Source organism: Symphodus melops, assembly GCF_947650265.1.
Source record: "Symphodus melops genome assembly, chromosome: 22".
In the NCBI taxonomy this organism is placed as follows: domain Eukaryota; kingdom Metazoa; phylum Chordata; class Actinopteri; order Labriformes; family Labridae; genus Symphodus; species Symphodus melops.
This window is the reverse complement of record NC_136712.1, coordinates 4,346,120-4,359,278: the sequence shown is the minus strand read 5'-3', so window position 1 is coordinate 4,359,278 and position 13,159 is coordinate 4,346,120. Positions and strand designations below refer to the sequence as shown.

At 41.7% G+C, this 13,159-nt stretch overlaps 1 protein-coding gene across 1 annotated transcript; it reads left to right on the top strand.

Annotated features, from left to right (window-relative positions):
* The first annotated feature begins 485 nt into the window (after positions 1-485).
* Positions 486-3,341, top strand: rps16 (ribosomal protein S16). Its single transcript, XM_079335459.1, has 6 exons — positions 486-587; positions 680-731; positions 1,412-1,513; positions 1,836-1,932; positions 2,037-2,084; positions 3,155-3,341. Exons 2-6 carry the CDS (start codon positions 684-686, stop codon positions 3,298-3,300), a joined length of 441 nt encoding a protein of 146 aa, XP_079191585.1. The 5' UTR covers positions 486-587; positions 680-683; the 3' UTR covers positions 3,301-3,341.
* The last annotated feature ends 9,818 nt before the right edge of the window (positions 3,342-13,159 follow it).

Below are 13,159 nucleotides of genomic sequence, written 5' to 3'. Positions count from 1 at the left end.
TTTTAAATTTATAATTTAATGTCCATGTCAGTTTAGAAACAGCAGTACTTTTTTTACATCTTTATTGACAATTTAACATATACAAAATGTAAATAGAAACTCATGAAAGGGTGAAAAAACAGCAAAATATACAGAACAAGTTATTTCAAAACATGAATCAAAACATGAATTTAAATCAAACTTTTTTTAAAACAAAAACAAGAGCAGACAACAAACTGGAGCAATAACAAAAAAAGAAACAACAATTTTGATAAATCAGCACTAATCTTTCTCACAATCCTGCTAGATTTTTTTTCTCCAGAGATAAAAAATATTTGAAATAATTTATAAACCAGTCAAATGAAGGTTTGCTGTTTCTTCACTTACTACAGTGAATATATTTACTCATGACTAAAATGACATTTACCATGAAGAGCAGTATCAACACCTGCAAAGTATAAACAGACCCAAGTGTAAAATGGAGGTAGAGCAGAGGAAACTGTCGCAAAATTTACCACAAAGCATTTCAGAAGTGTCGTGCAGAAGCCCCTGATGTTCGGCGTGTGAAACCCCGTCGGTCTCTCCGTACGGCTCCCTAGCTGAAGACGGTATGTTCTTCTGTGTGATGCGACCAAAAAGTACAAAATTAAACGTTTTAAATGGGTTTCTAATGTGACTTGTTGTCCTCTGTGTGTTACAGAAACATGCCAGCTAAAGGTCCTCTGCAGTCTGTCCAGGTTTTTGGACGTAAAGTGAGTAAATTTACACGTTTTCTTCCACGTGCGGTGTTGTGGCTACCCTGTCGTGCTAACACACTTGAGCTAAACTACCTAGCGTGGAGCGATAACGTGTGTCTGGTCTACACCGTGACGTGCCATTAATTCAACTTAAATATCGGTCAATATGGGTCCCAACATTAACTTCAAGCAGTGTAGTTGTTGTGTGTTCAGCTAAGTTGCCTGTGAAGCTGCTGGTCACCGGTCGACTTCCTTCAGTATTTAGTTAAATGTAGCTTAGCTAGTTAGCCCGGCAGTGGATGTGCTCGTGCTCCTGTCAGGATGACAATTATTAATTTGAGTTAATTTCACATGTTAGACAAACCAAGTTTAACTATAATAAGTCATTACTTTTCCATCACCTTTCCTGCGACATGATGAGTTATCTTGCCTTAAACGGGTGAACAAATTGGGATGTAGGGGATTCAGTGGGTTACAGCACCAACACAGCAACACAGCAATGCAAGAAAAATATAGATAGTATCGGGAAGTATATATAGAGATTCATGATTGAACAACACGGGATAATTAATTTTGTGAAGGGAAATTTAAAGATGTAAAATTACTTACTTCAGTGATCGGGTTTTTGTGTGTCAAGGTTGTTTAGTTTATTTAGTTGATTGTAGTTTTGTCTGATGAGCATCTTTCTCTTCTAGAAAACCGCCACAGCAGTTGCCCACTGCAAGAGGGGGAATGGCCTGATCAAGGTGAACGGCAGACCCCTGGAGATGGTGGAGCCTGCTACTCTCCAGTACAAGGTGAGACTGAACGTCAGCATCTGTAACTCTGTGGGTTCCATCCCCAGCTCCTGCGTGCTACATGTCAGATGTGTCCTTGGGTAAGACACTTAACCCCGCATTGCTACCCCTGCTTTGTCAGGGGCGTATGAATGTGTATGCGGGTTGCTGTTCTTGTGGTCGTCTGCTTGGTGCGTCTCAGTGCCCCTGAATCACCCCACGTGGATAAATAAAAACTCAATGTGGAGCACTATGGCATGACTGCCAGATCTCATCCTAATGCTCCCTCTCTCTGTCCCAGTATTTGTAGAAGTGTGTGTTGACATGTTTGTGCTTTCTTTAGCTTCTGGAGCCCGTGCTTTTGCTCGGCAAGGAGCGCTTCGCTGGAGTTGACATCAGAGTCAGAGTGAAGGGTGGTGGACATGTCGCACAGGTTTATGGTAGGCAGAACATTATTTTTTCTTTTTTTCCGTTGAATCTTTTCTTGTCTTGTGTTTTCGCCCAGCTTTAAGTCTTATTTTTGTCTTGTTTTATCATCCTCCAGCCATCCGTCAGGCTATCTCCAAATCCTTGGTTGCCTACTACCAGAAGTGTAAGTATAAATATAATGTAGTGCTCAAACATCACTCATACTGTGGGTAAAATGCGTTGACAAACTCTTTAGAGGTGAGGTTTATTTACATATATTTGAGCACTATATCTTTACAAAGTGTTTTTTTTTTTTTTAAGGCCTGGCCAAGATAATCAGCAGCTAATTAGTTTCACACTTATCTCACAACATAAAGCACAATAAAGTTCACGGAAAACATAAAATACAGGGGGAAAAAACTCTCAAAGACAGAAAAATGCTTGCAACTGACTGGCACCAGATGGAGCAGCAGCCTTGAGTTGCCTTTTCCTCAGCACCGTATAGACTGAGTGTGTCAATACGTAAAGAGTCTAGACTACACTTTTAAAACCTGTCATCATGTTAGTCCAACAGAAATTAAGTGTTAGTCAGGTCAGACGATCACCTAGATTGTGTTTTTTTTTTTTTTCTTCACCAAACTGGACAAGCCGTTCAGTGCTGCACTGGGTTTTTACCTGAAAGTTGAACTGCTGATGTTGTTTTCTGCCTTTGGATATCGTCATAAGCTAGAAGCCCAGCGTGAATAACAATTAAAAACAACAGAGCATGTACAAATAGAGAGTTAGTGTGGTCCAGTCGTAACTGGATTGCATGTTGCACCTATCGTAGCATAGGCAAACATTTTTCCACTAATCAATGAACTCTCCTTCAGTTCAGGTATGCTGAGACATGGACACTACTCTGATTAAATGCCTTGTGAAGCTGTAGTCAGAGGTGGTAAAAGAAACGGTAGACGGGCAGTAAAAAAAACTGTCAACAGTAACTTTTACGAGTATTAGTCGTTCCATCTGCTGTCTGAGGCCTGGGACCTTGTTTTTATTTGTTTTGTTTTTTTTAAAGCTAAAACTTTATTTGTCTCTATGATGTGTCATTGATTTAAAACAATAAAAGGTCATATGAGCTTGGAAGTAAAACATCTCAGTGTACATGGTTTCCTTTTGAGCTGAACGACTGTTCAGATCTCATTCAGTCTTTATATACAAACTCTTGAGATTGAAAAGCACATGCAGACTCACCTTCTCGTCCTTTTGCAGATGTGGATGAGGCCTCCAAGAAAGAGATCAAGGACATCCTGATCCAGTACGACAGGACCCTGCTGGTTGCCGATCCACGTCGCTGCGAGTCCAAGAAGTTCGGTGGACCTGGAGCTCGTGCCCGCTACCAGAAGTCTTACCGTTAATCCCCCTGTACATTTTCATAATAAATTGGAGGAACCACGAATTGAAATTGTCTTTTTTTGTTCTTATACACACCCCTCTTCCTTTTTATCCCTATAAGAATTGTTTGCTCCTTGTGTTGGAAGTGGAGAAGTTATCAGGTTCAATGATGACAAGGCATACAGTTCACTGAGTTGGCATCTAGTAATAAGTGCAGAGCGATATGAATTACAAATATATCAATGGTGACTCTCCTTTTGGATTGATTTTTAAATCTCATCCTATGCTGCTGTGCAAAGCTCAGCCCTCTGTGAAACTGGATATTTGGACGACTGGGTGGGGATAAAAAAATTACCTGAATGAGATGTCTAAAACAAAAAGAGTATACCAAACTATCATTGTATTTAATTAAAATAAGTTACATTTCTCAGAGCGGAACTTAGACTTAGACTGAACTTTATTGATCCTTTTGGGATGACTCCCTCAAGGAAATTTAGGTTCCAGCAGCATATACAATAAAAGTAAAAATGTAGCAGGTAACAAGTAACTATATAAAGAATAATATAGCATAAATAATAGAACACTCTTCCGTTGGAAAAAATACACAAATATGCATGGAAGAAGCAGAAAAAAAAATATACAAAAAAAGCAATGACTATTATTGCGATTATTGCACTTGGTTGAGATTATTGCACATACAAGTGAAAGTGTCCGTGTGTTATTGCACAATGAGGGTAGAAGGAAAGACGCTCCAACTCCTACCCCTCTGTCCCGTGCGCTCTAGTCCTCCTCCCCCCAAGTGAGGAGTTGTAGAGTGTGATGGCATGATGGACAAAGGAGTTCTTAAGTCTGCTGGTTCTGCACTTGGGAAGGAGCAGTCTCTCACTGAACCAGCTCCTCTGGTTACTGATGATGGTGTGCAGAGGGTGGCTGGCATTGTCCATAATATCCAGCAGTTTGTCCAGTGTCCTCTTCTCTTCTCTGCCATACCTGTCTGTATTACTGGAGATGTTCGTGTATCTTTTGATTTCTGATATCTGCTCAGCATCTGAGTCAACGCCGAATGTAAATCTGAGTTTAAACTCAGTAACTAAAAACTAACCTTTTATGTAAATTGTCCTTTCATTATGTTTTAGACCAGGGGTGTCAAACTCCAGTCCTGGAGGGTCGGCTTCCTCAGACTGTTAGACGTCTCCCTGCTCGGACGCACCTGAATCCAATGAGTGACTCGTTATCAGGCTTCTGCAGAGCTTGATGACAACACATTGGTTTAAAGCAGGTGTGTTGAAGCAGGGAGACATCTAAAAGTCTGAGGAAGCATGACATGCATTTAACATGATTCAGCTAAGCTTGCAGTCTTTGTTGCATTCCTTTGTGTATTATCACTTCTGACCAACAGATGGTGCCAAAACACTGAATAACATTACCTCCCAGCATCCATTAGGAGACATGCTTCCATTTCTGAAACATCTTCAATCTATGTATTCTAAGATTTTCCAACTTTATACATGTAGACGAATTGCTGATGCTGCTTTGGCATTTCCATCTTTAATGTTTTCAGAAACAAACATTTGGACTATATTTCCAGGCCATCGTAGGTTGGTTTTAATTCTATGACTGTTTTTTTTTATATACACAAGAGGAAATTTTAACTTAATAACTGACTCAATAAATAGCCCATTTTTCTAATGTTTCTCTGTGTATCCTTTTTCAAATTTGACAACTTTTTTTTTTGCTGCTTTCTTGTTACCTCACCCTCCCCAGGTGCTGATGCACATCCACACCCGACTCCGCCTCCACAACAACATCTCTATAATGAGGTGAGTTTTGCTGAGCTGAGGCCCAGATGTTGTTGGCCTCCCTGTGGGCAGCCAGCAGCAGCCGTTCCCGCTCGGTGAACTCCCAGGGGGATCAGGCCTGTGCACAGCCCTCCAATAATCAACACAGCAGGGAAGCCCACTCCCCCACTGCTACTGTTGTTTACTACTGTTTATTTTTTGCCCCTGCTGACTGACTCACCTCTAAAGGCTGTATAATGCCACGCCAGTGACATTCAGTGCCACTGGAAATGGACGTGTTTTCTGCAGCAAAGCAATAAGGGCTGACAACAGAGAGGAAACTAATGTGGATAATGCAGCAGGCTGCCAGGAACAGAGGCGCACAGAGCACAGAGCTGTCAAAATTGATGTTTGTGCTTGTTTTTCTCTGGAAAATAGGTCTCTCCACTTTTTTTCTCCAAGCATAATGTGTGTATATCATTGCCTAAGTAAGACAGGAATGTAATAAACAACTGTCAAAACAGAGAAACGGCCCTTTTTACAGCCTCTGAAATCACACAGTGATACTTTCTTTTAGACTTTCAACACTAAAGAATAAACTACAGAATGAATTGCACAATTTAAATATTGTAAGGATGCCTAAACAATATGATTTATAACTTAAAGAGCAGCACTGGAGGCCGTAAAAATCCAACCTTTTATGAAGTTCAAACAAATGGCTTGATTTTAGATGAATAAGTGGGAAATGAAGCCAGTACTTTAGCTGTGTTTCAAGAATCATCCTGTGGTTTTTTATGCTTTTCAATAATGTCGTTTTTTGTTTCCAGGGTGTTTTCGAGTTATTTGTTGTAAGATGTCAAGGTACATACATCATGTTGGCACCTGCGTTGACTCTCTTGCTGGATTGTGCTTTGATGCTGTTGCACTGCTGTGGATCTACTTTTCCAGGTATTTAAAAAAAAATAAGGGACCGTCAAGGTAAGTTACCTTAATTTGATTCAGAACAAAAACATCCCAGAGTCATTTGTAAGCAATCAGCCTTGTTCTTCTAAAGGTGTGTAGATTTACACGCATGCATGCACACACACACACACACACACACACACACACACACACACACACACATTGAACCTATCACCTGCCTTTCCTCTGTTAACACCTCTGTCTCTCTGGTTCTCTAAATCACACAAGCACTGAGGTGTTAGGCCAGGATGCATTTTGTCATCACTTGCACTTCATCCTCACCTCTATCAACACTTCCTTCCACAGACAACACACAAAACCCTCTCTCTCTCTCTCTCTCTCTCTCTCGCTCGCTCTCATCATGAGAGCATATGAATGCACCCACAACACAAGCTTCAAGCACCACCTACGGTACATCTTTTAAAAACATATTTCAGCCCCCTCTCTGCAGAGAAAAGAAAGGAAAAAAGGAGTTGTGTTCATTATCATATATTGACTTCTGCTCTCCACCTCCTCCCTGCAGAGGTTGACCCCTCGTTGAGCCTCATTGCCCTGAATGAGTAAACAACAATTGGCTCAAAGTGACAGCAGAGGAGGATCAGGGGACAGTAGCAAATGTTTCTCCAGTGGAAAGGAAACGCAGCTTAGCCAGGCGACGCGCCGCTGTTTGGAGCGAGTGTGATAATGAGGAGGCTACAGGAGCTGCTCATCTGTTGTACTGAACACAGGGAGCAGGGGCACAATCAGGACTTCCAAAACCACTACTGGCATTAATACAAAGGTACAAATAAATAATAAAGAGGAGGTCATCAAGATCTAGAAGAGACTTAGTGCAGACATGGCACATCTCCTCCTTCTTGATGACATGCTGAGTGATCTGATGGCTGCAGACGTTGAAGGGACTGGAGCTAGCTGTAGACATTGAGAAAGGCAACTGAACAACATCTGTATCACAAACAGAGTTTCATCACCCAATGTTGAAAATCGTGTACATAATTCATTAAAATGTGTTTTTAAAAGCTAAAAACAAAGGTAATGAACAAATTAAAAATGGATTACAAGATTTGAAAAATTTCGTAAATGTTTGAAAAATCACTGGGACGTAAAGATTATTCTTCCAACCGTTTATCAAGTGTTTTATTTTCCATACTTTCTTCTAAATGTTGTTCTCGGGCAGAACGCTTCACAGCTTTTTCGAGGGATAATGATCAAAAATGTGCAGCCGCCTGAATGTTTTGAAATACACACAATATAGGCGTCAAGACCTGCGCGCTGATGGCTAATTTAAAATCAGGTCTCTTTTTTATTCCTCAATCCCACGCTCCACTTCATTCCAACCCCAGCCTGTTCCTTTAAAGTACCCTTCGTTACCGTGGAGGGTTGAGGGAGAATATTGAGCTGATGATGGATTCATCTCATCTGTTTCACTCTGCACAAAGAGGCCCTGCACTCGCTCTCTCCCTCTCGGCTTGTTTTTTGGGTTCGAAAGCAGCCAAAAAAGGGCTCCCCTGTTACTGACTCGTCTGTTAGTCACACTCTCTGCAGCCAGCGTTGACTCATTCCCAAACGCATTTAACCTAGACATGAACTAAAGGAAAATTAGTCCCAGTGCACTCACACTGCAGAAAACGTGATTCCCACTGATGGAGACAAAATCTCAGTTTATCGGAGAAAGGAGGTGTTAGCAGGGTTTAGCACTGGTATACTTTGGGGTTGTAGTTGTTAGTAGTAAAGGTAGTAGTGGTTGCTAAGTACGTTTAGCAACATTCATTTCAAACACATAACTTGTCATGCAAAAGAAAATCCAGCCCACACTTAGCTCCCCCAATCATGATGTTACTGTCTCCTTTAAAAACCTGCCTGTCTCTCGTTCTGCCTCCGCCTTTGTGTCTGTAGTGATAGTGTTGCTCTGGACATGGCCTGCTCGCAAGGTGAGCCGGGTCATGCAGCGGTTTCCCCCCTGAGAGCCTGAGTCTTACGCCCGAGCCAAATCAGAGGTCATAGGCCACCTCCCACACCCTCCAACCTTTTACCCTTCAGCCCTGGCCGTGGTGCTCTTTTTTTCCCTGCGACAACCTGCAGAGGACCTGTGCTGATCCCCCTCCTCAGGGGTCAGCAGGGATCTGTTTTAGTGAAAACACACAGTTCATACGTCGGAGCGTCACCTCCTGTGCGGCAGATTATTGGAGTTCACGGTGTTCCGAAGAAGGACTGCAGACAGCTTTGAAGTATGGAGGTTATCTTTCACTCCTGCCACGTTTGTTGTTGTTTCTTTCAACGTCAGGATTGGTCAACTTACCTCAGAAGAGATGAAAAACGTTATCATCATCAGTGTGTCCCGGGTTGATGAATGGATCTGATGCTGCTTAGAAATGAAACACCACATTTTGTTCTCAGCTTTGCAGTCCATCCTTTCTTTTAAGATCACATTTGTACCGTTGCATTATGGGATGTCAACGTTATAGCTTGGTTATTTTACCAGATTAAAATACCACCAAGTCCACATTAAACCATTTCTCTGCGGGGTTAGAATTTACTTTCGTAGTTTGATAAGGCTAACCTGCGTGGCTTTGATAAGAGCTGATTTCACACTTTAGATACAGTTACAAGCTTTATAAAAACGTTTGTAAAGAGCCCCAGTAATTATCCATGCTCCTATTAGATAAAGACTTTAAAAACCCCTCAGTGAATAATTACAGAAGAAGTATGTAGCAGATTGCATTGCACTCTGCAGCCCTCCTCTAAACTGTCGTAGCCTTTGATGCAGAAACGGTGAGGGAATGTGCATTCTATGAGGAATGTGTCATTTTCTAACATGTAAAAACAATTAGAACATTTAGAAACATGCAATAGGTTTGATGTAAAACAGAAAGGACTTCTGTATTGTTCTTCATTAATTTTGAATAAGGGGCTAGTTCCTTATCAAAAGGAGACATGAGTTACCATCAGGAGTCAAGATTATGACTGCTTGGGTCCAAACAATATAATTTTTTTGTTTGTTAAAAGAGCCTTGAGGAGTATTTAGATGTTGCCTTTATCGCCTTTAATGACTCATCTTTTATCACTTAACCTTCACAAAGCGTCTGATAAACTTCAGCAGCAGTGAGCAGGTGAATTTTACTGTCTGTGCTCTCATCACTTCAAGGGCAATGTTGGCGAATCTCCCGAAAACCTGTTGCTCTCTTTTTCATGATTTGACCTCCTAGTCGGCTCCACTCCGCTCATCGCCTCAGACCTGTCAGGAAGTGTTGTGAAGAACGTTACCGAGACAGAAAAGTGTGAATTGATTGCCCTCTGGCTGCTGCCAAACCGCCCGCTCGGTGTGCCATCCTGCGTACGAGTGTGTGTGTGTTTCTGCGTGTCATGCCTCCTATACGTGAAGATGAGGAGGAGGAGGGGGGGGACATGGCTAATTAAAGGAGTAAAAGTTGTTGAAAGGGGCTGGACGCTGGCAGAGAGAGAGAGAGAGAGCGAGGCCTTGACATCCATGTGTTCTTGTTTCGAGACAGAGAAGGGGGCAAGCGTGACGGAAGCAGGAGGCCCAGGTTGCAGCAGCCGTAGTGCAAGGAATTATGGGGAGGAGAAGGAGGTGGTAATGGAGGAGGGTATTGTTAATATTAACTGCAATACCAGACCTTCTACTACCACTTTTCTCTCTTTTTTCCAAGTCTGCAGAGAGTTTTAAAACCCCAACACCCTATCCTACTGCTACACACACATTCCAGGAGAGAGGGATGGGAGCGTGACAATCGGGAAACAACGGCTGTTAGTTACAGAAAATGCATTATGGCGTGGGCCCCAGGCAGCCGAGTGGAGGAGAGGAAGTGGTGGGATTATGCCGAGGAGAGCACGGGGGCCATTTTTGCTTCCAACCCCCCACCTCCTTTCCTGACTGTAGTAAACTGTCCAGATTTACAAGGTCTCCAGGGACCCGGGTACCCCATCCTCGTCCTCGTCAAACCTCGACAGCTCCCTGATTTAAAAATAATCTTAAATCAGCGCATGACAGTTGTCAGTGGGGCACAAGAAGGTCAGAGGAGGCATCGATGCAGGAGGAAAGAAGGAGTCTGGGTTTGGTAGGTACGAGATAAAGCTTGTGTGCAGCGTCTTTAAAGAGTGAACAATCAGTTGCTGAATTAAAGTGATTCGTGGCACCTTTGATGCACTATGGATTTTCTGAGCTCCTGAGTGATACTCTGTATATGATTAACAAGTTTTACACGTTTTGTAAGTGGTGAAAACTTTGTGCTAGTGGTCAGCATCAGTTTCTTTCTCTATGTTTCTGGAATTGACAATATGTTAAGTTTGTCTTCTCTTGATCGATTCGCTCAGCCTTGTTGAAATAGTAGGATTTCATCACATTCTCATTAAGGCGGACCATTACCTAAAAACTCAGGGATAATGCTTCTTGCTTTAAAACTCTTTTATCTGAAAGTTAAATTTGTGATTTGGGGCCTGTCATCACTTCCAGCTGCCTTCTACGCATGTCTTGGTTCCAAATGACTTCAGCAGCGAAAAATGTCCGCCCACTTTCTACTGGAAATGTGGCTTTACTTTACTACTGAACTGAAAGAGATGGATATGCGCTGTCCATATTAATATACACTCATTCTATGCATATACCCACAGCATAGCTAGTATGTAGTAATGTTTGTTTTGATGTTTCTTTTTAATCCACCCTTTCCCTAGCTGCTGAGTCAAATTTAATTTGGACCCTGCGTTTGTTTCTTGAGCACAAAAGGGAATTGTAACCATATTCTCAGCAGTTATTATTAAAAAAACAAATGTTATTTTGATTCATTAGAATACAAAAACACCAAAAGTAAAAACAGATTGAAGGCCATAAAAGTTGCGAAAACGTCCCCCTCAAACAGCATGGAGCTCCCACTCTCTCTTTCTTCTTCCACGTTTGACAGAGTGAACATATTTCTCCCTGTAGCCCTCATAGCAGTAAATAACAGCACATCACTATCTCCCCTCTCTCCTGTTCCAGCTACCGCTCCGTTGATGTATTTTTTTTTTTTTTTTTTGGACTTTGGCAGCATCACACTAAAACCTGGATGCGCTCCGGCTGCTAGCCTCCCCTGTGATCACGGCAGGCCTCGGAAGAGCGCTTCAACAGAAACAGGAAGCAGTTCATAACCGGGGTCACGACCCCTCTCATTCAGCCCCATGAGTCAAAGCAGGGCCCACCACGGCGAAACACAGGAAAGTTCCGGTCCCATCAACAAGGTGTGGAAGGATATTCAGGGGGAAGGAGGGGAGAGGAGACTGCTCTTTTTCCTCTGTATGCACATCTGTATAGATGTGTGTGTGTGTGAGTCAGAGGTACACATCTGTCCAGCAGTAGCCGTGTAACATTATTACACACAAGAGGCACACCTTAACACAACTACAGCTGCATCTAATACAGGAGGGAACTACTGTAGGAGCTGCTTTAAACAAACACTGAACACATTGGTCCCTTTGGATTCCTGCTCTGAGGACGTGACATAGTATTTAACTGAAGGGTTGACATGAATGAATGTGTGTGTGTGTGTACTAAATTACAACATGAGTACAGTGTAAAGCGAATTTTTGTTACGTTTCGTAACACATGTTGGGATTGATCATGAAAATGCAAAATCTTATTATAACAAGATAACTGTACACTAAATTTGAAAGTCGCCAAGTTGGCAACACTGTAGATGCAGTGTGGCGTGAAGTCACATGACTCAATGCATGTCCCCTGAAGCAGTGCCAGCCATATAACAGAGAGAACATGACTGGACTTGTCCACAGGTGGGTGAAAACCAAAACAGGAGCTGTGAGTGTGTGCCATGATTCTTGAGTCGACCTTTAAGATGTTGTTAAATTACATTATTAGTTCCAACATGGAAAGATGGAGTCGTGAAATGCGGCTTGCTTTTTAAATATTAATTCGAAACCCTTTATATTAAAATTGTAAGGACACGACTTTATGCTTTCTTCTCTTTTAAAGAGATAGTATTGTATTATTATTTTATTTAATAGAAAATAGTTTCTCGTAAAAGCTTCAAACGCTGCCAGTTTTAGTTTTCATGTCGAGGTAAACACATTTGTGGTCTGTAATGGAAGCCGCTTTAAATGCACAAGTGCAACACTTCAGTGGGCTGTACATAAACCAAACTTAACTCGATGTCAAATGTTCAAGGAAATGGAAGGAAAGCACTAAAAGCTTCTCAGCAGTTACAAGACGACACGGTTACAATACTTTCACGTTATGAGCCCACAAAATAAGACACTTGCTGAGTTGATGTTTTTGTGCCAAAGTTTCCAGCTTTTTGGCCAAAGCCTGGAGCTGATGTCATGGGAGCAGTGTTAATGTTCATGTTAGACCACATCTGATATTTCACTTTAATGGAGGGGTGTTAATAGCAGAGGGGAAGCAGTAGGAACATGGTTGAGAGAGTGGAGAGATTATTAAGCTGAACAAATTGTAGGGGTTTTTTTTCTGCCTCTGTCCAAGTGAGACCCTTATAGGTTTCTTTCTCAAAAGTTGAACATCAGACTCCAAAATTAAAAAAAGTCTGCTCTTCTGATTACAACTTCTCAAATAATGTATACTTAATAGCTTCCTTGAGTCTGAATTATTCAGCCCGCACAGACATCTCCAACCTCTGGCAGGTTGATTAGTGTCCCATATTCAGTAAAATTGTTGTGTCAGATCCTCGCAGCAAGCCCATTTCACACATGATAAGAATATTTAAATGTTGGCTCAATACAGCAGCTATGCTCCTGGTTACAGTTCACCTGCTACTCTCAGTACAACAGAAAGATAAACTTAGTATTATATTATGCTAATTATGATTATATATATTCTACTATTATTATTATATTATAGTTTTAGTCTTCGGTGTTTCCTGTATAACTTTGTATCTTTATCCTAGTAGTGTTTCCTGTTTGACTTGTGTGTTAAGGTTCCTAGTTTGGGGTTTAATGTTTCTTAAATTAGTTGTCAGTGTTTCCTCTTTCATTTTGTAACATCTTGTTTCGGTTGTGTTTTCAGTGTCAGGTTTTACTTTGTAGTTGTCCCCAGTGTTTCTGGTCTTGTGTTCATCGCTCCTCTGTGCGTTTTCCTCCTGTCTGATTGCCCTGATCGTCCTCACCTGTGTAACCAGTC